Here is a 25,823-nt window from a genome sequence, read left to right as displayed (position 1 = left end):
CTCTGACCTGGTGCAATCAGTTATAGGAGCCATAGTATGGCAGTCATTGAAAATGACTGAATAGCAGCTATGGAATCTGCCTACCATGTTCAGCCACTTTGGCCTTTCCAAAGCCCAGGCAATGTTAGAATTATTCCGATGCACCAAAACAGTATACGATGCAATCATGAAAGACCCCCTCATGACAACCTGTGCACTTTAAAATTCTTTTATATCAGGTAGAAAGTAAAACTTGTATTAGCTGATTCATAAAGTGTAGTCGTGTATGTATGCTTTTTGAATTTCTCTTTTTTAGATAATCTACTTAGTTTTAGAAAGGTAATAAATAAAATATGATTAAAAAAAGATCTATGGATTCTGACATTCAACCATGGATGGGTATACTTTAGACAATAAAAACTCATCCAGTTTATGTACATGCAGGTACTGTATTCGCTAAAACTCACTTCAGTGCTGTAAAGGTCCCCATTTTCTTGTATGCATACTTGGACAAATTAAGAGTTTAAAATCCACTGCTGAGGTCATCTATAAACAGTTTAATGCCTTTTGGGGTTGACTTTTGTGATGATGTTTGATGAGAGGGGACCATTGAACTATAAATGCCATAAAAGCGTAACAAAAGGCAAAACTTTATTTTTTTTGTCTTGGACAGTGTCAGTTTTTTTGCTGTCTGTGCCCCTCTTAATGAGATTCACACTCTTCGTTTGTCCTAATTATTGTTATCATTATGAAGAAGAGGGGTGTACTGCGCTAATTCGATAAATAGTAAAGCGGAAACTAAAATGGTATACAACACTAATAATAATGTTCAAAAGAAGAGCTGCGCTGTTGTAAGCTAAAATGTGACACTAGTGATAATAAAGAGCTAGATAAATATCAATTAAAATTATGAAACACTGACTGAGTGAAAAAAATTATATCTGTAAATAGGTCTGTGAGACCTCAATAGGATAACAAGAAGGGGTTAATTCCTAAATTAGGTAGAAACCTGAGAATTATCAAGTGAATAAATAGCAGACTGTGCGAACAAACCAAAAAAAAAAAAACCTTAGGAATACCATTAACAAAGCGTCAAAGATAAAAAATTTGAATATAATAAAAATTACTAATGCAGAGTGTCCATATAAACTTAAATATCCCCAGTGTTCCATTAGTCCAGGAAAAAGTGCTAACAGGATAGTGCCTCCACCAAACAATAACACTGCCGCTTACCAGATGGATGTGATCTCTAATTATAGGAGATCAATATGCGCATATGGTTGATATCCCAGCCTGGGGTCTCTATTGGTAGCAAAAATGTGGTTCAATATTGCATAGAAGATGTCTCAAACAACGTAGCAATCCAGGATGCACCACATAAAAAAAAAGGAAGGGACTAGCATAGCGTAAAAACCCTTAAAATTTTTATAAGTAACATAAAAATGCACACTTACATCGAAGAAGTGAGATGAGGCATATAAAATACAATTGAGCCGACCGGCACAATCTACATAAATAATGTAGATTGTGAATAAACAATTAATTATATAAAGTGCTACATCAACTAAAGTGCAATGTGCAAAAATAAGTGAAATAATATAATAAAGTCCAGTGAAAGCAGTGTTTGCAAAAAAATTTTTTTTCGATTAAAAATGTTCAAAATCATGCATGGGTGCAAAAAATCCAACCCATAAATCCTAAGGAACGAGGAGAGCTGTTGGTGAGACTTTTCACTGCAGACATTTTTATGGATTGGATTTTTTGCACCCATGCATGATTTTGAACATTTGTAATCGAAAAAATGTTTTTTTGCAAAGACTGCTTTCACTGGACTTTATTATATTATTTCACTTATTTTTGCACATTGCACTTTAGTTGATGTAGCACTTTATATAATTTATTGTTTATTCACAATCTACATTATTTATCCCATGGTTAATGAAGAATTATTGCTGTAATGGTCATATCCGTGTATGACTATTTATAGATACTGTTCACTGTTCATTTCAACAGCACTGTGCTCTTGGTGGCACGTTTGTTTACCTCAACAGGTAATTTTTTATTATTATTTCACTCCCATCACCCTCCACATTAATTGATTGATGTTGTGCGGGTTTTATTTGGAGTGGAACATATTCAGATACACAGAAATTGGTGGATTTGCCCAACAGAAATTGTTGTATATTTGTTCATATTTCTTGGAACACCTTTTTAGTAGCAGTTTTGTTATTATTAATATTTAGAATTTTCTTATTGTAATACTAGCAAGCGCCACTACACCCCCCTACTTCTAACCATATGCGCATATTGATCTCCTATAATTAGAGATCACATCCATCTGGTAAGCGGCAGTGTTATTGTTTGGTGGAGGCACTATCCTGTTAGCACTTTTTCCTGGACTATTGGATTTGTTGAACACTGGGCATATTTAAGTTTATATGGACTCTCTGCATTAGTAATTTTTATTATATTCACATTTTTTACCTCTGACGCTTTGTTAATGGTATCCCTAAGGTTTTTTTTGGTTTGTTCACACAGACTGCTATTTATTCACTTGATAATTCTCAGGTTTCTACCTAATTTAGGAATTAACCCCTTCTTGTTATCCTATTGAGGTCTCACAGACCTATTTACAGATATAATTTGTTTCTAGACATGTGCACAGAATTTTTTTTCTTTTTATTTGTTCTGTTTCGTATTGTTCCGTAGGTTCTTTTCCGTTCGTTTTTCTTAAGACACCCGTTTTCCTGTTCATTCCCGTTTGTTTTTCGTACAAAGAGATTTTTTCGTATTCAGATCGTTTCGTATTTTCGTTACCGTTTTATTTTCGTACATGCGGGATGGTTCGTTATTCTGTTTAATTCATGTTCGTTACTTGTTAGACAATAATTTTCGTGAATTTTCGTCAATGATTTGCATTCTGTGTTTTGGATTCCTTTTTCTGTTCGTGTTTTCGGTCGTATGTTCATATGACATCTATAACAATTTGTTATAGATGTCATATGAACATGCGACTGAAAATACGAACAGAAAAAGGATTTTCGTCATTTTGTACTTTCGTAAATATATTGCGGGATTCGCGGCACTTTCAACAAGCGGCTCATCCATATTAACTATTGTTAAGCCCCATACACTTGGTCAGACTTTTTTAACAACAAACATAAAAACGATCGTTTTCTGTTCGTTCTCAGAAAATTTGTTCGTTTTTAAACTCCATCAGAAAACCATTTTTGGGTTCAAAGGTCTGGCCAACTGATCTCCCTTCAGATGAAAATCCACAGAAAAGTTTATTTGGCTTTACTGTACAACTCAGCACAAAAGAGAAGCTGCTTTACTAACTACACTCACTGCCCATTCAAAAAAACAAAAAATACATCTGTGGCAAGGGATTTGCATTCTGTGTTTTGGGTCCTTTTTCTTTTGGTGTTTTCGGTCGTGTGTTCGTGTGACATCTGTGGCAAAAGATTTACATTCTGTTGAATCCAAAATACGAACAGAAAAAAGGAATTCAAAATACAGGGTGTGGGTCTTTTGTTGTGGATGTCGTGTGAGCATGCGACTGGGGATGCCGACAGGGAAAGGATTCAAACAAGATACAGAGTGCAAATCTTTTGTTGTGGATGTCGTGTGAGCATACGACTGAGGGTGCGAACAGAGAAGGGATTCAAACAAGATACAGAGTGAAAATCTTTTGTTGTGAATGTCGTGTGAACATACGGCTGAGGATACGAGCAGAGAGGGGATTCAAACAGGATACAGAATGCAAATCTTTTGTTGTGGATGTCGTGTGAGCATGCGACTGGGGATGCGGACAGGGAAAGGATTCAAACAAAATGCAGAGTGCGGGTCTTTTGTTGTGGATGTCATATGAGCATACAACTGAGGGTGCGAACAGAGAAGGGATTCAAACAAGATACAGAGTGCAAATCTTTTGTTGTGGATGTCGTGTGAACATACGGCTGAGGATACGAGCAGAGAGGGGATTCAAACAAAATACAGAATGCAAATCTTTTGTTATAGATGTAATTTTCGTTCTTTTGCCGTTTTCGTTCTGTCGTATTTTCGTCAGATCGTTCGTATTTGCGGTTGTTCGTTATGCGGCTCATTCGTAATCCCGTCGTTTTCGTATTTTGGTGCTTTAATTTTTTCGTATGTACACATTATTCTGCGGGTACGAAAATGAACATTTTCGTACGAAAATAACATTCGTACGAACGGGAATGCACATATCTATTTGTTTCACTCAGTCAGTGTTTCATAATTTTAATTGATATTTATATAGCACTTCATTATCACTAGTGTCACATTTTAGCTTACAACAGTGCAGCTCTTCCTTTGACCATTATTGTTATCATTGACAGTCAAAGTAAAAGAAAATCCCAAATTTTGGATTAAGATCAAAACAACAATTTACGGGAAATTTTCCAATGGTGACACTAGATTGCCTCACTTTTCTCTCACTACCTGTTCTGGCTTTAGGGCAAATCTCCCAAATGGGACACAGATGGAAAAAAACTGACAGGGGTTATAACCCTCTCTTACTGTACTCAAAATGGGAAAAAAAATGTTGTCTTTAGTTGCACTTTAAGGCCTCATGAACACTGGACCTTTTTGCAGCTGCTTCTAGGAGCATTAGGCTTTTTTTTCCTGCCTCTAAATTCCTCTGCATGTTAGCCTATGGGGGTTATTTACGAAAGGCAAATCCACTTTGCACTACAAGTGCAAGCTACAAGTGCAAAGTGCACTTGAAAGTGCACTTGGAAGTGCAGTCGCTGTAGATCCGAGGGGGACATGCAAAGACAATAAAAAACAGAGTTTTAGCTTGCACATGATTGGATGATAAAAAATCAGCAGAGCTTCCCCTCATTTCAGATCTACCTCTCAGGCCCCGTACACACGGTCGGACAAAACCGATGAGAATGGACCGAGGTTCAGTTTCATCGGTCCAAACCGACCGTGTGTATAGCCCATCGGTCTGTTTTCCTTCGGTCCAAAATTTTAAAACATGCTTCAAAACCGAACTGATGGACCGCTGCCCGATCGGTCCAAACAGTACAGAAAAGCATCGGTTCAAAACCCGCGCATGCTCAGAATCAAGTCGACGCATGCTTGGAAGCATTGAACTTCGTTTTATTCAGCACGTCGTGTGTTTGACGTCACCGCGTTCTGACCCGATCATTTTTTGGAACGATGGTGTGTACGCACATCAGACCATCAGGCCACTTCAGCGGTGAACCGATGAAAACGGTCCGTCGGACCATTCTCATCGGTTTGGAACGACCGTGTGTACAGGGCCTTAGAGTTACAGTGACTACACTTCCAAGTGCCTTTCGTAAATAACCCTCTATGTGTCCATACACACATACTGTAGGTTTTTAGCAGCGCTTAGTGGCAGGTGAGTTTAGAGGCAAAAAAATAAATAAAAAACCCACTGCCTGTGCATCTAGGAGCAGCAGAAAAAAATGCTTGATGCTTGTAAACACGTCTAAACGGCAAATAAATTAATTCATGTCCAAGTGTTTAATGCCTATAAATGCGTTACACACTTTTACAAGCGTCAGGCATTTTTTCTACCAAAACGCTGCTGCAAGGAGGAAAGGCTTCTAGTAGAGTTTACAAAATGTCCAATGTGCATGAGGCCTTATAGACATCAACATGATTTGGTTGTGCATACTGAAGGTGAATTCACACTGCAACTGAGAGCTGCCAGAGAAATTCACTGCCCTGGCAGCTCTCCATTGCCGACTGTGATAGGGGGTCATGTGGTGCACGATTCAGCACACGGTTTCCTTTTTTTTGTACAAACTTTATTTGAAGTGTACAAAATGTACACTTCATTCACGTCAATGCACAGTAGCCTGATGTGCTGCATTTATGTACGATTAGCATGGTATCAGGCAATAAAATGCAATACAATTGTTTCCTGTGTGTAAAACGTCTGTCACTGCACATAGTGTGATTAGCCCTGAAGGTAGATCTTAATCTGAACTCTTTAGTAACCCGGTCAGAGTAAAACCTGTAGTGCAGCTTTAGAGGATCGCAATGTAGATTTGGCTGACTGATAGTGCTTAGGGCGGGCTTTTAAAAAGGCAATCCAGTTTTAACTATGACCGGCTGTATCTTGTAGTTTGTAGGCTAGTTGATTATCAATGTGATGACATCCGTAAGCTGGAATTTCCCAAGAACTGATAAAGTTAATTGATATCCTGCTACTGCTGGAATCAGGGAGCATACCATAGCTGCAGCTAGAACATATTGCTTCTAGGCCTTTTGCCTAACTAAGATCAAGTGTAGTATCTGTTCTTATCAGCGTTCCAGTCGGGGTGCTGTGCTGTCATCCTGGCCTAAACAAAGCTGGAGTTTCTGGCTATGTATCCCTACTGGAATGATGGGGGCTTGAAAGGTTAGTACCGGGGACAGAAATTGGGGCTCCCACAGGCAGTTGGGGCACAAGAGTAATCCCTCTGGGAAAACTGAAGGAGCCAAGTACCTTCTGATTTGAGTGGATCCACCTTGTCTGGTCATGGACTGGGAAGGCAGAGAGTCTGCGGTTTCTGTTTCCCCTGGGAGTGGTCGTCCTAGGGGTGCTCTTAGTAACACTTGGACCCCACTGTGTGAACAGTCCAGGGCCGGTACTACCACTAGGCAAACTAGGCATCGTCTTAGGGTGCCCTGCTGCCTAGGGCACCCGGCCACTGGTGTTCCTACTCTCTTCTCTCTGCAGCAAGCAACTAAATCTCAGCATCGGCAGGCAGCCTCCGCTCCGTTCCCGCATAGTGTCAGTGGTGGAAGACTGTGTCTGTGTCCCGACTCCCGAATGAATGGAAGCAAGTAAACATTCATTGATGGGCACTGGTAGGCTGCATTGATGGGTGCTGGTGAGGCTGCATTTGATAGGCGCTGGTGAGGCTGCATTTGATGGGCACTGGTGAGGCTGCATTTGATGGGCGCTGGTGGGTTGCATTTGATGGGCGCTTCAATAAAAACGTGGAGTTTACATGGGCAGGGAAAAGAGGTGGAGTCAGGGCGTGGAGTCAGGGGGCTGCAAAAGGTGGTTTTGCCTAGAGTGTCAAAAATCCTTGCACCAGCCCTGGAACAGGCACATGGTCACAGTCACCAAATGCTTATCTTCTGCACCGCGCTCCGTTTAGGGCTGGGCCTTTTGGCTAAATCCGGGGCAATTTTTGTCTTCCAGGTGTCAGGGCCCAGCCAGTGCACTATTGCACAGCCACTTATTATTTTATTTATTTTTTCTCCCACTGTTTGTCACTCCTTTCACTTTTGTGTGTGTTTTCTCTCTGGGTGAAGGGTGTGAGTCCTCGGGCTTGCCCTGACATCTAGGTGGAGGATGCGTGACCCTCAGGTCTCTCTTCGGGGGAGCCCCTCGACCAAGTATTTGATGGTCAGGATTCGGTTGACCTAGAACAGGGGTGCCCAACCAGTGGCCCGGGGGCCACATGTGGCCCGCCGAGCCCACAAGTGGCCCGCGACCTCCTGCTCTGGGATGGTTTAGAATAGAATACTGTTATTAAAGGTCAGTTTATTACTAAAATCACAGTGTATATATGGGAATATCTGTTCTGCAGTGGTTACTGGGCTGCTTTCAAACTGACCCGCAGATGCAGAGCAATGCACCTGCAGGTTACCTGCACTGAACCTGCGAGTTTAGTGAGCTTTCTGAAAATGCACCAAACCTGCAGAATATAATAGAAGCCTATTGCAAAGTGCAGGAAAGCAAAAGTATAGTGGGCTGTACAGGGGACATTATTCATACTTAACATCTTGTATGGTTTTTTATCCTTGTACATTGTGTTGCTTTGTGTATATGTTATGTTTGTAATAAAATATTTTTTTGCTATTCCTGTTTGTCCTGCCTATAAAGTCCGACCAATGGTTGCTCTTTTTTGAGTAATTCCCTTTTTTTTCCTCCTATAGTGGGTTGTGTCCGTGTCTGCACTGTATATGCAGAGCAGACATGGAACTGCCATCCACCCGCTCCGTTTTATTGCGGCCCGCGACTGGTTACCAAGTCGCTTAAGTGGCCCTCGCACTTCAAAAGGTTGTGCACCCCTGACCTAGAAGAACGGGGCCTACCAGGCCTTATGGCTAGGAAGACCATGGAAACCATTTGTCCCTGTCATGAGCCTTGCACCCCAGGGGATCAGAGTGGAGATCCTACTGCTTTGGGGGGTGGACTAAAGCACACCCTTAAGTGCACTTTTTAGTGTGTGTTTCACACGCACATTTTTTGTTCACTTAATGGTTTTTCCATTTCGGGTTTTTGCACCACCGCGGACTTAAAAAAAAAAAAAGATGGCAACCTTTACATCACTAAAGCTGGCCATATACTAGTAGAATTTAATTTGACATTTTTTGTCGTTTCTTTGATCTTTTCATTGATATTTGGATCAAACTGCCGTTTCTTCTAAACCACAGCGGCAAGAAAATTCAAAGGAACAGAATGGAAAATTATTCTCAAACAAATTGACTTCTAACAATGTAGATGGTTTTCATTTGGAAAAGCGCATTTGTCCCTGAATTTAATTTCAAAGTGCTTTCAAATGAAATTCGTCAAGTCATCAAATGTACTGAAAATGTTTGTATTAAAAATCTAGTAGAGTAAGGCTAGCTTTCAAATCATTAAAAAAAATAAAAAAACACTCAAAGAAATTATATTTAGCCCAAGCTAAGTAAAATAAAATTAATTAAATACATTTAAATAAAATAAAGTAGTTCTTCCAAGCTTCAGCTATGTCACACTTCAGTGCTATAAAATATGACTCATAAATATATATATTGTATATAGCTGCTATGTCAAATATGAAACACTCCGGAGTGCGTCTATTTAACACAAATGTGCTCTCAATGCATATAAAAATAAAAGTGAAAAAATAAATGAAAAAATAAATACCGTAGAAGTGTTTATCACATTATGTGATATTTCATGTTTCATAAAGTCTTCCTTATATTCTTCTGTGCAAACAAACACCCACGTGCCACCACCTTTGACACAGAACACTGACCGGATGGCCAGCTTTACAGTCGACACTCCTACTAAATACCTGGAAGAGATTGATTTCTCTGGTCTGGTTTTAGTAAAGCAGTCTGCAATTGATAATATGGGCAGCGGTCAGAGCTGTTCACATTATAAAAACCTGATGTGTTTGGGTCGCTGAACTGCGCTTCAAAACGCGCTTCAAAACTTAACCTAAGTTTGGAAGGAGTTACCATGTCTATGGTGCAGGCATGCATTTGCAGCATGTTTGTGGCTCCTTTAGGCCTTGTTCACAACAACAAAAGAAATCTGGGGTGCATTTTTAACACGCTTTTAATGTGCGTTAAACACACATAGGGAATTTGGAGAGTGTTTATATTGTCCGTTAACCACTTCTCGACTGCGCTATAGTCAAATGATGGCTACAGCGTGGCCGGAAAGTTCTGGGAAGCCGTCATATGGCATCCTCCCGTTATGGTGCCCCGCCGCGTGCCCATTGCGGTGTGTGGGTGGCACGCTCTGCAATCGCAATGTCCTCTGGATCACAGATTGAGGTAGAGTCAATCAGCGGCTCTTTACCACATGATCAGCAGTGTCCATTCACAGCTGATCATGATGTAATCAGAAACCCGTTATCGACATTCCTTTCCTCACAATGACAGCATGAGGGAGAGAGAAGAAAGCCAATAACTAGCTTCTGTAAAATGGACATGTACACTGATAATCAGGGCAATGATTATCAGTGTGCTGATTATCAATGCAGTCCCAACAGTGCCCACCAGGGTTGCCAATCAGTGCCCATTAATGCCTTCTCATCAGTGTTACCTGTGCTGCCAATCAGTACCGCATATCAGTGCCCATTAGTGCCACCTATCAGTCCCATCTATCAGTGCCACCCATCAGCGTCCATCAGAGCCACCTATCAGTGCAGCCTCATCAGTGCCCACCAGGGAAGCCTATTAGTTTCCATCAATGCCCATCAGTGCCGCCTCATCGGTGCTGCCTCATCAGTGCCCATAAGTGCACCCTATTAGTGCCCACCAGTGCAGCCTCATCCGCGCACATCAGTGAAGGAGAAAAATTACCTGTATGCAAAAATCTATAAATAACTATAAAAAGGTTTTTTTCCTCACAATTTTTGGTCTTTTTTAGTTTATTTAGCAAAAAATAAAAAAACTCAGTGGTGATCAAATACCACTAAAAGAAAGCCCTATTTGTGTGAAAAAATGTCATATGGGTACAGCGTTGCATGACCACGCAATTGTCATTCAAAGTGCGACTGAAAACACTGAAAACTGAAAATTGGCCTGGGCAGGAAGGCTGTAAAAGTGCCCAGTAGGCAAGTGGTTAAACACATTAACACTATGGGCGTCAGTATTTTAAATGAGAACAAGGCCTTACAGTACAGACTATAATGGGTCCTCCTAGCCCAGCAGTGCTTGGTGTCACATCTTCTTTCTACGGCCAACCCAAATGGTGTTGAGCCAATAAACTGACAGTCAAGAATTTAGATAAATCATTTACAAACAATGTATTCTAAAGGCTGTTACACATGGGGCGAAGATCGGCAGGTTCAACAGAAACTGGGCAACATTCAGTCAGTGTGTACAGCAGCCTGTCTGACAGAAGCCAGCCTAATGTCCAGCTCCTATCTAACTGGCATGGTGGAAAACTAGCAGCCATCTGGCATCCGATCAGCACTTGCAGTCAATGGCTATGGCTGACCAGAGTGTTCTGATGGGGAGGCCATCCCTCTGTCAGAACACAGTAGCTCAGTGGGGAGATTGCTGTACTAACATCACATAGTTAGTACAATGAGCTTCTCCTGAGCTCCTCAGTTTTTTTCTTTTCTTTCAGCCACCAGGGTTGAACAAAAGAACTACTGGTGTGTACCAGGCTTTATTTTCATTTGTTCTCCAATCATTTCTATTACACAACTACTATTGTTTTGATTCTCTAAAATATCTTGGTTACTTTAGGATTTGTATATTTGTTTTCTGATGAACTTTTTGCTTTTGTTTTTCTCCCTTTATGTATTAATTAAAGTAAACCGCCCAGTACACAATGCCATACCTTTTTTTTTTTTTTTGTTTCACCACTACTATTCCTTTATATTGGCTTTTACAAATGCAGGAATTTAGAATTTGGATGAAAGGTTTAGCGCTGGGAAACACTTTTTGAAAGATATAGGGCCAGATTCAGGTAGATCAGCGGATCTTTAGATCCGCGTGATCTATCTGATTTAAGATACCCTGCCGCAAGTTTGAGAGGCAAGTGGGTAATTCACAAACCACTTACCTCCAAACTTGCGGCGGCGTATTTCAAATCCCCCGGCGGAATTCAAATTCCGCGGCTAGGGGGAGTGTACTATTTAAATCAGGCGCGTTCCCGCGCCGATTTAAATGAGCATGCGCCGTCCACGAAATTTCCCGGCGTGCATTGCTCCCACTGACGTCACTAGGACGTCAGTGGTTTCGACGTGAGCGTAACTTGCGACGCGCGGGTTTCTGAATCGGCGTACGCAAACAACGTAAAAAATTTCAAAATCGACACGGGAACGACGGCTATACTTAACATTGGCTGTAAGTCAGAGATATGACGGCGTATCAGGAGATACACCGTCGTATCTCTCTGTGAATCGGGCCCATAAAGTGCATTTTATATACAACTATATAGATCAGACCAAAATGAGGGACAAATGAGGAGGAAAGAGGGACTTTGGGCCAGATTCACGTAGGGGAGCAGCGGCGTAACGTATCGTAGATACGTTACACCGCCGCAAGTTTTCATCGCAAGTGCCTGATTCACAGAGCACTTGCGATGAAAACTACGCCGGCGGCCTCCGGCGCAAGGCAGGCCAATTCAAATGGGCGTGTGCCATTTAAATTAGGCGCGCTCCCGCGCTGGACCTACTGCGCATGCTTTGCGCGCCGTGACGTCATTTTTTCAAACGGCGACGCGCGTAGCGTAATTCCGTATTCCCAGACAGCTTACGCAAACGATGTTCATTTTTAAATTTCGACGCGGGAACGACGGCCATACTTTAGACAGCAATACGTTTGCTGACTAAAGTTAGGGCACCTAAAACGACGACTAACTTTGCGACGGGAAACTAGACTAGCGGCGACGTAGCGAACGCGAAAATCCGTTGTGGATCCGCCGTAACTCCTAATTTGCATACCCGACGCTGTTTTACGACGCAAACTCCCCCCAGCGGCGGCCGCGGTACTGCATCCTAAGATCCGACAGTGTAAAACTATTACACCTGTCGGATCTTAGGGATATCTATGCGTAACTGATTCTATGAATCAGTCGCATAGATAGAAACAGAGATACGACGGCGTATCAGGAGATACGCCGTCATATCCCTTTTGTGAATCTGGCCCTTTGTTCCAAATCAGGGACCGTTGTGAGCTATGCACAACGCATTCATGACTTGCAGAAGAGGTGGCAAGAAGATTTGATGACGTGATTTTTCATAACCTAATAAACTTTAGTGGGATGTAAAACTGTGTAAACGTGCTCAAATTCACAACAGAGCGAACACAGGAGAGGTCGGAGTATTGCTTCAATAACACCCAACGGCACGCCTGCTTTGTCCACTTCTATTAAAAATCCAATGTATACATCAGATGGTCTCAACTCAGGTATCTAAATCTTCCAGTACCATGGAGGACCAATATAGAGGCAGAGGAGGCACACTGCAGACCTCTCCATTGGCCTTTTTATGGGGGGGGGGGGGGCGTATTGAATAAATTAGGCTTTTCTAATATGACTCCAGCGACATAAGACTATCACCACCTGATCAACCAATTTTAGCTATATCAAGCATCCATTACCCAAATGAGAGATCTAGTAGTAAAAGAAGCACACGTTACACCCATTACAGATAATTAGGCACACATTTAACCCTTTGATCGCTCTAAATGTTAATCCCTCTCTAGCCAGTGCCATGAGTAAAATGACAGTAATTAGTATTATCACTGATTACTGTATTAGTGTCATTGGTGATGTCAGTGGCAGTGGCAGTTAGTCAGTGTCCCGCCCCCCCCCAGCGTCAGTTAGTGTTAGACTTCCCGCCACAGTATCACAGTCCCAATATAAGTCAATGATCACCGTCATTAGTAGTATACAAAATAAAAAGAAATATAGAGCTATAACTTTGACGCAATACAATCAATATACACTTATTGGGATTTTTGTTTTTATCAAAGTCATCTAGCAGAATACATTTTGGCCTAAATTTATGAAGACAATGGCCCGGATTCACAAAGCACTTGCGCCAACGTATCTCGAGATACGCCGCGTAAGTGCAAATATGCGCCATCGTATATGTGCGCTGGGCCCACAAAACTAAGATACGCCTAAAAACAGGCTTCATTCCACCGACGTAACTTGCCTACGCCGGCGTAGAGTGGGCACATATTTACGCTGGACGCATGTGGCGCTCCCATTGATTTTCTATTCAAATGTGTAAATGAGGGAGATACGCCGATTCACGATCGTACTTGCGCCCGACGCAGGCTACGATCATTTGCATGGGGTCACGCCTTATTAGCATGGTTCACGCCCACTTCCACTTACGCCGACTTACGCCTAGGAAACCCAGCGCAGTTTTGGGAGGAAGTGCTTTGTGAATTCCATGCTTGCCTCTCTGCACTGCGTCGGCGTAGCGTAAAGGAGATACGCTACAACGGCATTAATGTGCGCAGCATGTCTGTGAATCCGGGCCATTATATATATATATATATTATTTTTTTTGTTCAAAATGTTTTATAGCAAGAAGTAAATATTTTTTTTTTTTTTTATTATTTATATCGTAAACCATTAAATGCCACCAAAAGAAAAAAATTATATAAATGTTGTTTTGGTACAGCATTGAATTACTGCGCATTTACCAACTAAAGTAGCACAGTGCCAAACGATCGTTAAAAAAAATATGCTCTAGCAAAGCGCGGTGACGTACAACACGTACGACGGCACTATAAAGGGGAAGTTCCATTCAAACAGCGCCACCCTTTGGGCTGATTTTGCTGATTTCGTGTTAGTAAAAGACGATTTGCACGAGCGAAGCCGAGCCTAGCCGAATGTACCCGAGTGTACTGCACTCGGTATATGTCGGCGCAGGATTTCAAACTGAGCGCGGGAAGCGGCTATCGGCGTATATCGCGCACCCACGATTTCCCCCTTATTTTAAGGGGAAAATAGTGCGCAATATACGCCGATAAATACGGTAGTTTAAAACGTCGTTAAAAAATGCAGCATGTTTGAATTTTTTTTTTTGTCGTTTTTCAGAACCCAAAAAATTAATGTGAAGCCCACACATGATCATTTTAAATGACATTTTTTTTAAACGTTGTTTTTTACATGCCGAAAAATGATGCATTAAAGTACATAAACCATAGACATCAGGTTCACGTTACAGTTTGTCTCTTAAAGTGGTTGTAAACCCATTTTTCTAACTTTATGCTACAGGTAAGCCTATAGCTACCCTGGATATCTCCTAAACCTGCACGGTTTAGGAGATATCTCCCTGTGTCTGCATGTGCCAAAGTGATCGGCACATGCGCACTGAAGCAATGGCACGTCGTGCCGCTGCTTCAGTTAGCTAAGCCGTTACTGGCGCCTCCCACGCGCATTCGCGCGAGTGACACCATCCCGGCTCCGACCAATCACAGCGCCGGAGCCTCGATACCCGGAAGTAATCTCCGGGAGAGATTTATTCGTGGCCGGAGGGGGGGGGGGGTCTCAGAGATCTGCTGTTTCCAGTGATCAGGAACAACTATTTCATGTCCCAAGCAGCCCACCCCCCTACAGTTAGAACACGCTGAGGGAACCTATTTAACCCCTTGATCGCCCCCTAGAGTTCACCCCTTCCCTGCCAGTGTCATTTATATATTGATCAGTGCATCTTTATAACACTGATCAATGTAATAATGTCACTGGTTCACCTAAAAGCGTAATTTAGGGTTAGATTTCTCCGCCGCAATGTCGCAGTCCTGCTAAAAATCACAGATCGCCGCCATTACCATTAAGAACAATAAAAAAAAAGTTCCTAAATCTATCCCATAGTTTATAGACACGATAACTTTTGCGCAAACCAATCAATATACGCCTATTGGATTTTTTTTTTTTTTTTACCAAAAATATGTAGAAGAATACATATTGGCCTAAACTGATGAATACATTTGTTTTTTAATATATTTTTTGGGATATTTTTTTATAGCAGAAATGTTAATATTGTCACTATTTATTTATTTTTATAGCACAAAAAAATAAAAACTGCAGAGGAAAAACCACCAAAAGAAAACTCTATTTGTGGAAAAGAAAGGACATCAGTTTTGTTTAGGTACAGCATCGCACGATCCCTCAATTGTCAGTTAAAGCGACGCAGTGCCGTATTGTAAAAAAAAATTGCCTGGTCATTAAGGGGGCAAATCCTTTCCGGGGTTGAAGCAGTTAAAAAGAAAAAGGCAAAAGGGTTTTGTTAGCTATACAGGTAGCTGGAAATAACTTCATCCATTTCCTCTTTTGTTGGCCCTTTGTGAGGCATGGGCACTGTGCCAGCAGGGGGGATTATGCAGAAAATTACCTGCAGACTATAGAATTAGCATGCAAAGGACTGCTGTAATATAAACAATGACAACCTATTTTACACACTACACAAAAGTCTATACAACTGTGGCATTGCATGAGACTGACTCTGCTCAGTAGTTGATTGGAAAGGTTTCTATTGTTCTATGTACTTAAATAGTCATCGGCTATTTACAAACTGCACATGTAACGAATCTGAGAAAAAAAACAAAGCCGAAAAGAGATTTACAGCCTATAGTAATGAGGGCATTAATAGGGTAATTGATGGCAGACAGGAAAAAGTTTTCAGTACTGTATGTGACAAGCTTGCCTTTTGGCATTGTGTTCTCTTCTACGTGTAGCCTTTACACTGGGGCCCGCTTACACCAGAACGTGATGCAGGAAAAGTGAGTTTCTGCGCACATTTTCCGCACCACGTGGGAATGTGCTCTCCTTGGTGGACGTGCGTAGGTGACATTAATTGGTGACGGCACCCCAAAAGCTTCTAGCAAACATGATGGGTGCTATACACATCAGCGTCTTCAGTAATCCCCCATCTTTACACATCAGAGTCCTCATTTTCCCCTCCCCCTTCACATCAAATTCACTCTGACCCCCTCTACACCCCAGATATCCCCCCAGCACTCTGACCCCTCTACACCCCAGATATTCCCTAGCACTCTGACCCCTCTACACCACAGATATCCCCCTAGCACTCTGACCCCTCTACATCCCAGATATCCCCCCAGCACTCTGACCCCTGTACACCCCAGATATCCCCTCAGCACTCTGACCCCTCTACACCCCAGATATCCCCTCAGCACTCTGACCTCTCTACACCCCAGATATCCCCTCAGCACTCTGACCCCTCTACACAACAGATATCCCCCCTAGCACTCTGACCCCTCTACACCCCAGATATTTCCTAGCACTCTGACCCCTCTACACCCCAGATATCCCCTCAGCACTCTGACCCCTCTACACCCCAGATATCCCCCTAGCACTCTGACCCCTCTACACCCCAGATATTCCCCCAGCACTCTGACCCCTCTACACCCCAGATATCCCCCCCAGCACTCTGACCCCTCTACACCCCAGATATCCCCCCAGCACTCTGACCCCTCTACACCCCAGATATCCACCCAGCACTCTGACCCCTCTATGCCCCAGATATCTCACCAACACTCTGACCCCTCTACACAACAGATATCCCCCCAGCACTCTGACCCCTCTACACCCCAGATATCCCCCCAGCACTCTGACCCCTCTACACAACAGATATCCCCCCAGCACTCTGACCCCTCTACACCCCAGATATTCCCTAGCACTCCGACCCCTCTACACAACAGATATCCCCCCAGCACTCTGACCCCTCTACACAACAGATATCCCCCCAGCACTCTGACCCCTCTACACCCCAGATACCCCCCCATCACTCTGACCCCTCTACACCCCAGATATCCCCCCAGCACTCTGACCCCTCTACACCCCAGATATCCCCCCAGCACTCTGACCCCTCTACACCACAGATATCCCCCCAGCACTCTGACCCCTCTACACCCCAGATAACCCCCAGCACTCTGACCCCTCTACACCCCAGATATCCCCCCAGCACTCTGACCCCTCTACACCTCAGATATCCCCCCCAGCACTCTGACCCCTCTACACCCCAGATATACCCCCAGCACTCTGACCCCTCTACACCCCAGATATCCCCCCAGCACTCTGACCCCTCTACACCTCACATATCCCCCCAGCACTCTGACCCCTCTACACAACAGATATCCCCCCTAGCACTCTGACCCCTCTACACCCCAGATATTTCCTAGCACTCTGACCCCTCTACACCCCAGATATCCCCTCAGCACTCTGACCCCTCTACACCCCAGATATCCCCCCAGCACTCTGACTCCTCTACACCCCAGATACCCCCCCCCCCAGCACTCTGACCCCTCTACACCCCAGATACCCCCCCCCAGCACTCTGACCCCTCTACACCCCAGATATCCCCCAGCACTCTGACCCCTCTACACCCCAGATACCCCCCAGCACTCTGACCCCTCTACACCCCAGATATCCCCCAGCACTCTGACCCCTCTACATCAGAGTTCACAGCCCACCATCCTTTTACATAAAAATCCTCAGTCTCCCCCACTTCCCATCAGGGTCCTCAGTTCCCCAAAAATGTTTATGTCAGAGTCCTCAGTTCCCCCCCCCCCCCAGTATTTCTTATTAGCATCCTCAGTACTCCCATCCCCTTTTTCCCATCAGAATCAACATCTGAGTCTTCATTCCCCCCTGCACACCAGATTCCATACCCCCCCCCCCACACACACACACACACACTTTCCCACATCCGAGTCCTCATTCCCCATTCACACCAGAATCCCCAGCCCCCCCCCCCCACTTTTCCACATCTGAGTCCTCATTCCCCCCTGCACACCAGATTTCATACCCCCTCCCCCACTTTCCCACATCTGAGTCCTCATTCTCCCCTGCACACCAGATTCCATACCCCCCCGCCCCCCCCCCACTTTCCCACATCTGAGTCCTCATTGCCCCCCTACATCAGAGTCCTCATTCCTCCCCCCTCCTCCCAATTTTTTTGCACTTCAGAGTCCCTTAGTCTCCTTCCCATTATTTTTGCACATCAGAGTCCTCAGTTTTTCCCCTATCCTTTCACATCAGAGTCTTCAGTCCCCCCTCCCAACTTTTCACAAAGGAACCCCAGTTTATGATCTTCACCACTGCTGTCCCATTCTGAATGTTGGGGCTGCCCCGATTTCCAGCAAGCCTGAATTAGCGTCATGCAATTCCATGGCGCTGGTGGTTGACCTGCCCACACCATGGAAATGCAAGAAGCTATGAAAAATTACGGAAACCCCTGACAACCCCAAATGACACGTCTGAGTTCCGCGTTACGCCGGCTGAGAAATGCAGATTTCGGGCTAGATTCACATAGATTAGCGGATCTTTAGATCCGCGTAATCTATGTGATTTACGATCCGCCGGTGCAATTTTGCGAGGCTAGTGCAGTATTCACAAAGCACTTACCTCCAAACTTGCGCCGGCGGATCGTAACTCCCCCGGCGGAATTCAAATTCCGCGGCTAGGGGGAGTGTACAATTTAAATCAGGCGCGTCCCCACGCCGATTTAACTGCGCATGCGCCGCCGGCGAAATTTCCCAGTGCGCATGCTCCAAATGACGTCGCTAGGACGTCATTGTTTTCGGCGTTAACGTAAATTACGGCCATCCGTATTCGCGACCGACTTAGGCAAACGACGGGAACGACGGCTATACTTAACATTGGCTGCGCCTCATAGAAGCAGGGGTAAGTATACGCCGGGAAAACCGCTACGTAAACGTCGTAACAACACTGCATCGGGTCCCCGTACGTTCGTGAATTGGCGTATCTTGCTGATTTACATATTTCTCAGTGTAAATCAGCGAGAACGCCCCCCGCGGCCATTTTTAAATTGCAGTTAAGATCCGACGGTGTAACACAGTTACACCTGTCGGATCTTAGGCATATCTATGCGTAACTGATTCAATGAATCAGTCGCAAAGATACGACTGGCCGAAGTCAGAGATACGACGGTGTATCAGGAGATACACCGTCGTATCTCTATGTGAATCTGGCCATTCAGCTGCGATTTTCTAGCTGCATCAGGAGGCAGTTGGGATATCGCACATGTGCAGACACTCCATGGGTCTCTGGCAGGTCTATGAACATGTTATTTGCCTGGCTCTCCTGCTGACCTCTCTACTTCCATACTTTTAGTCACAGACTGCTTCTGTCAGGATAGTTTTTTTGTTTTTTAATTCAATCCACACAGAAGCAGAACACTAGCGGAAGAGTTTCCTTCTATTTCTCCTGTTTGTGGCAATGCACAGTTATGTGATAGAGTACTGGCTCAGCAGGAGACAATACTGTCAGCTGTCAATTTAGCAGCCCCTCCCCTAGGATTGTTGTGCTCCGAGGCCCCGCCCCCTCTTCCTTCTCCGTACACAATACAGTTTCTGTCAAGCCTGTTGGAGTGGTTTCGCTGCACTTAAAGGGACATCCACACGGAGAGGAGCAGAATCTCAAACGGCAACTGTTCAAACTGAAAGGAAACATCCTGCAAGTGATCCCTCCGGAGATCAAAGCTGGCTTCATGTATCCCGATCCCCGACAGCTCATCCCTGGAAGGTAAACTATTTATAGGGATCAGGGAATTTATGACTAAGTCTAATCGTGAGCAGATCCTGAATTAATTTTCTCTGCATTTCTCAGGTGTGGAGTAGATGCTATCTATCGCCAGTGCATTGCACAGATCTGGATTACAAATTGCATTGCTGGATTACCGAAAGCATTATACTAAGGCTGTAGAAGATCTAAGTACCTGCACTGGCATCCACTGCCTGGGAGTTGAAAAAGTGCCAGGCTCCTGATATCTTAGATTGGAAGGATCATATATCACAGATCTGAAGGACCTTATATTCATAGATCGGTGGGACCATTTATTCATTGACCTGAAGGATCATATATTCATAGATACAAAGGATCATTTATTTATAGATCTGAATATTTAGAGACTAGAAGGACCATATATTCATAGATCTAAAGGATCACATATTCAACGACTTGAATATTCATTGAACTTAAGGATCATATATTCATCGACCTGAAGAACAATAGATCTGAAGGACCATATTCATAGATCAGAAGGATCATTTCATAGACCTGAAGGACCTTTTCATAGATCTGAAGGACCATATATTATTAAATCTGAAAGACCATATATTCACGGATCTGAAGGATAATATATTCATAGACCTGAAGGACCATATATTCAGAGATCTGAAGGATCATATATTCATAAATCTAAAGGACAATATATTCACGGATCTGAAGGACCACATATTCATAGATCACATAGATCAGAAGGACAATATATTCACGGATCTGAAGGACCATATATTCATAGATCACATAGATCAGAAGGACAATATATTCATAGACCTGAAGGACCATATATTCTTAGATCCGAAGGTTCATATTCGTAGACCTGAATGATAGTTTAATCATAAACTTGAATATTTATAGACTCGCAGGACAAAATATTCATAGATCTGAAGGTTTATATATTCATAAATCTGAAGGACCATATATTCACAGACCTGAAGGATCATATATTTATAGATTGGAAGGATCATTTATTGACCTAAAGTACCAAATATTCATAGGTCCGAAGGTTCATATATTCATAGACCTGAAGGACAATTTCTTCATAAACCTAAATATTCAAAGACTTGAAGGACTATATATTCATAAATTTAAAGGATCACATATTCAAAGACTTGACTATTAATTGACCTTAAGGTTCATAAAGTCATAGACCTGAAGGGCAATATATTCATAGATCTGAAGGATCATATATTTATAAATCTGAAGGGCTGTAAAAATCTGAAGAAGCAAAATGCGGACCCCTGCAGCAATGATTGTTGGCATGGTGCTGGCCCCTTGTGGGTTAGTGCTTACCCTCACCGCCACAGTAGCACCCAATTGGATCACACTGAGCAACCTGCCCTCTGAAGCCGTCGATGTCCAGTACACCCAGGGCATTTGGGACATCTGCCAAGTATCTACCCTAAATCAGAACATACAGTGTGGACAGGCCAACAATAACTATTTCAGTTTACAAGTGATGCAAGTTGCCCGGGGAATGATGATCGCCTCCCTAATTGTCACCGGGCTTGGCATTGCATTGGCATCCTGGGGTGTGCGCTGCTGGGAGGACGTACCAAATTTCCTGATATCAGCTTTTGGTGGCCTTGTCATTTTCATCTCAGGATTGCTCTCTCTGATTCCTATCTCGTGGTACAACAATCTAATGTATAACTGGCCGGGCACTGATATAGTAAGTAAAGCGCCAACAATTTCTGTAGGCTACGGCTTGGTGGTGGGGTACATAGGCAGCTGCATGGAAATAATAGCAGGATTCTCACTTATGCTCTGCTTTGTGCCACCTTGCCAGGAGTGCATCAAAAACAAGGGAAAACCCACAGCTTCCATGTACTATAGCAAGAAACAGGCGCCTAACAAAAATGGGGACCCCGGCCAGGTCTACAGCATCAAGAGCAGATACACCCAGGATGACCGCAACCCTGACCAAGTTGGCTACAGCATACAGAATGACAATTACCGGCATTATCCTGGAAGTAGAAATGCTAATTCTGCCATTTCCAGCCCTAAATCCTACACCAACCCTATGGATGTGACAGCTGGAGAGTACCATAGAAATTACAGCAGACCAGGGAGCCAGCTGAGTTCTCTACCTTGTGACTCAGATCTGCTGTAGACCATTGGAATTCCACCTGCTCAGGGGTACCCCTGTACACTTGCACTATGGATTTATAAGCACAGTTGCCATAATCCTGGAACAGGATAATTAATGAAGGAATATATCGCTCTGAATGTGCACTGTTTTTTACTTATTTTTTTCACAAGAGTGCATTTTTTTTTTTAAAAGACTCCATGTATGAAGGTTTGCAGCGATTTGATTTATATGTAATAATTTGGAAATCAACCAAAATACAATTAGAAAATCTAAATAAATACAATATATTCATGCATAGTTATATTTTGTTTACTGTAATATTTGAACCATTAGCTTGTATTTCTGGTGATTTTGAAGTTGTTGTTTTTTAGGCATATTGCAGGCATTTTTGTATCAAGTTTTAGGCCAGGTTCACACCTAAGCGAATTGAGTGCGGTTTCAACCGCATCTAATTCGCAGGACATTTCAAAATACATTGTTTTCAATGAGGCTGGTTCACATATGTGCGATGCATCCGCACTGCGTATTGCCTCCAAACCGCGTGCGGTTTTTATGTCTTGCGGTGCGGTTCAGGTGCGAATTCAGTCCCATTATCTTCTATGGGTACGCAGCTGAATTCGCAGATCTGTTCATTTCTCTTCAGTATTTGTCTCATTCAGTTCAATACACTTCCCCCCTCCCCCTCCCCTCTCCCAGGTCTCCAAATTCGCACCTGATCTGCAACTAAAATGCAGTTGATCTGCAGAACACCTTATAGAGAAATTCGCAAAGACAACAGAGCTCCAAAACGCAACGCACTAGTGTGATTCTGGCCTTAGGCCTGGTTCACACCTATACATTTTTTTTGTGTTTTCAGTTTTGCAGAAACACACCACAGTCCATTTAACATGGTTTCCTATGGATGTAGTTCACATCTGTGCATTTTATGTAAAGGGCCAGGGACTTTTTTCTGGCTTTGGTTCCATAGACTTTAATGGATCAAAAACGTGTATTGAAAAACGCAATATGCAACCTGCATAGGTGTGAACCAGGCCTTTAGGAGTTTTCTAGGCAGGGCAAGGGGAGAGCAGATCTATAAGTGGGGAAAAGTTCTTCAGGTGTCAAAGTGCTAGCAAAAAATGCACTTATTGTATGTTTACGGGTGCTCCATTTGAAGTTTATGGGGCCAAAAGCACCTAAACACACCCAAAAACAAAAGTCTGTTGTACTTTTATGAGCACAGACGTAGGGTAACCGTACAAGTGTAAACAGGGACAATTCTGTATGTTGAATGTTGTCAGGCGTTGTCAGGGAAGGGAAAGGAGCACCAGAACGATCAAGTGTGAATGGTCGCTTAGTCTACATTGGAAGCAATAGACTATGGGGGTTATTTACAAAAGGCAATTCCACTTTGCGCTACAATTGCAAACTACAAATGCAAAGTGCACTTGGAAGTGCAGTCGCTGTAAATCTGAGGGGTAGATCTGAAATGAGGGGAAGCTCTGCTGATTTTATCATGTGCAAGCTAAAATGCAGGTTTTTATTTTCCTTGCATGTCCCCCTCGGATCTACAGCGACTGCACTTCCAAGTGCACTTCCAGTGCAATTTCAAGTGCACTTTGCATTTGTAGTTTGCACTTGTAGTGCAAAGTGGATTTGCCTTTCGTAAATAACCCCCTATGTGTAGCTGCTACTACATACAGTATATTGACAGACTGGTTACAAAATAGATCAAATAAATTCAAATTCTGTCTGTGATTGATTCACGTTACATGCTATCAATATGTCATTGTGTCAAAAGTACTTAAAGCAGTATTAATCCTAAAAGCATACATTTCTTGTATTGCAGCTTACCAATTCTTAGATGTGATGGCTGAATTTGTTTCCGTTTTTTAGGCTTTCTTTCTTCTATTTTCATCTAATGATCTAGCCAGTAAGTCTGTTTTTCAAAAGACAAGCTCCCTTGCCGGTATAGCAATGAGACAGAGCATTTAACACTGGAAGGGGTACTTAAAATGATCAGCTTTTATTTATTTATGTAAAAGCTTTATTCCAAAAGGAAAACTATTGTTTGCTGTAACTGATTATAAAGTGTTAGTTGGAGTTCAGATTCAACTTGCCAGTGTATTTAAATCTGCCAGTATTTCTAGCACTCCCCTTTCCCAAGACTGACAATGCTGCTATCTGAAAGTGCCCCCTGTGCTCCTTCATCTAGAGTGGGGACACTCTAAGACCCCTTTCACACTGAGCCGCAGCCGTGTTGGCACTAAAGTGGCGCTGTTTAAGCGGCACTTCTTGCGCCGCATTTGGCTGCTAGTGGGGTGATTTTAACCCCAAAGTAGGGGTTAAAAACGCCTTTCTTGCAGCACTTCTGAATCGCTTTTCAGGTGCTTGGAAGCGCTGCCTATTCAGTTCAATGGGAGCACTGTATACAGCGCTCTTAAACTGCCCCAAAGATGCTGCTTGTAGGAAATTTCCTAATGTCCTGCAAGCGCACCGCCCCAGTGTGAAAAGTCACACTGAAATGAATGGGAGGCAGTTTTCAGGCACTACTTCCTGCGCTAAAATGCCTGAAAACTGCTTCAGTGTGAAAGGGTTCTAATACAGGAGGTGTGTTACTGGCCAAATCACCAGGTGAAAACAGAGGGAAAAAAAGCATAAAAAAAACAAATGCAGTCATCACATTTAAGGATTGGTAAACTGCAATATATTACATTTTTTGGTTTGGGTATAGTACTGCTTTCTGATCAAAAACGTTATAAATGGTCCTATTATGATATACATGGATTATGGATTAGATTTTTAACTACAATAAATGTATTGTATTAGATGACGTATCGATTGTTCACCTCTGAGGTTTAGATTAGTCTGTGAAATTGGTGATCATTTGCCTCATCTGCAGTGCTGAAAGTAAACCTGTCATGACTGAAACATAAGAGCAACCATTCTGAATCTCCTGAAAGTACTCGTTTCCTGGCTGTTATGCTGACTCACTGGCTTTAAACTTTGACTCGCTGGCTTTGAAACAAGAATGTCAGCATTACAGCCAGGCAACTACAGTGAAAGCCTGATCTGAAATTGCAGCCTCCATGTTTTTCTCATGACAGGTTCATGACAGGTTCATGACAGGAAAATCCCTAAATCAATACTTTTACGTATAGCCTGTTAATTATTTTGTTTCTCCGTGAAGGTGAGGGGGGCTTTGAATTTGTGAATTCGTGCTTGCTGTCTGTTCCTGTGATGATTTAGGATCATGTGGAGGGGTAACCATTTTTTTTTTTCACTTTGCATAGAGCAAAGAGAGGGTTATAACTCCTGTCAGTTTTTTTCTTTTTGAGGTGATTTTCCTTCACTTCCTGTCCCATAGCTACAACAGGAAGTGCAAAGATAGCCTTAAATGGTACCAGAAATAATGTCCCCATTGAAAGATTTCCTTTCTGTTTCTGTTCTGGTGACAACCCAAAATTTGGGAATTTCTTTCACTTTCTGTGATAACAGTAAACAGGACAAACAGAGGGTGTAAATCTCCTAAACACAGACAGCAAAAAAAACAAACAGATGTTCTACTCTGGCTTTGCTCTAAGGCTCGGTTTACACATGTGAAGGCCGCACGTTCCGGTTGCGGGTGCAGAAAATTGCATTGATTCCCCCTCCCGCAGCCAAATTGCACTGCTCTTGCAAGACGCTCGGTGCTGCCATTCATTCTGAATGACACCCCACGCATTTATTCGTGCGGGAACTGCAAAAAGACCATGCGGTTTCTCTGCAGCCATGTGTTTAAAAAGGTGCATGCACCTTTTTTGTGCGTTTTACATGTGTTGTGCTTTTCAAATGAATAGGCTGCTGTGCCCAAGCAAGCACGGGACGCAACGGCCCGCACTAGTGTGAACCGAGCCTATATCTATAATCTAGCTAGTTCACACCACAATCACAGTGTAAAGTGTGCAGTTTAAAATGCACGTTTACATGCAT

The 25,823-nt window shown here is 43.1% G+C and overlaps 1 protein-coding gene across 1 annotated transcript; it reads left to right on the top strand.

Moving 5' to 3' along the window:
- Positions 1 to 19,564: 19,564 nt before the first annotated feature.
- On the top strand, positions 19,565 to 22,169 carry CLDN23 (claudin 23). Its single transcript, XM_040325428.1, has 2 exons — positions 19,565 to 19,741; positions 19,826 to 22,169. The coding sequence occupies exon 2, from the start codon at positions 21,012 to 21,014 to the stop codon at positions 21,891 to 21,893; it is 882 nt and encodes a 293-aa protein (XP_040181362.1). The 5' UTR covers positions 19,565 to 19,741; positions 19,826 to 21,011; the 3' UTR covers positions 21,894 to 22,169.
- The last annotated feature ends 3,654 nt before the right edge of the window (positions 22,170 to 25,823 follow it).

Source organism: Rana temporaria, chromosome 1, assembly GCF_905171775.1.
Source record: "Rana temporaria chromosome 1, aRanTem1.1, whole genome shotgun sequence".
Lineage (NCBI taxonomy): Eukaryota > Metazoa > Chordata > Amphibia > Anura > Ranidae > Rana > Rana temporaria.
The sequence above is the reverse complement of the archived record's forward strand: the minus strand, read 5'-3'. Positions and strand labels throughout refer to the sequence as shown.

Coding starts and splice junctions, on each gene's coding strand:
- CLDN23 (XM_040325428.1), top strand. CDS start 21,012: ATGCGGACCCCTGCAGCAATGATTGTTGGCATGGTGCTGGCCCCTTGT.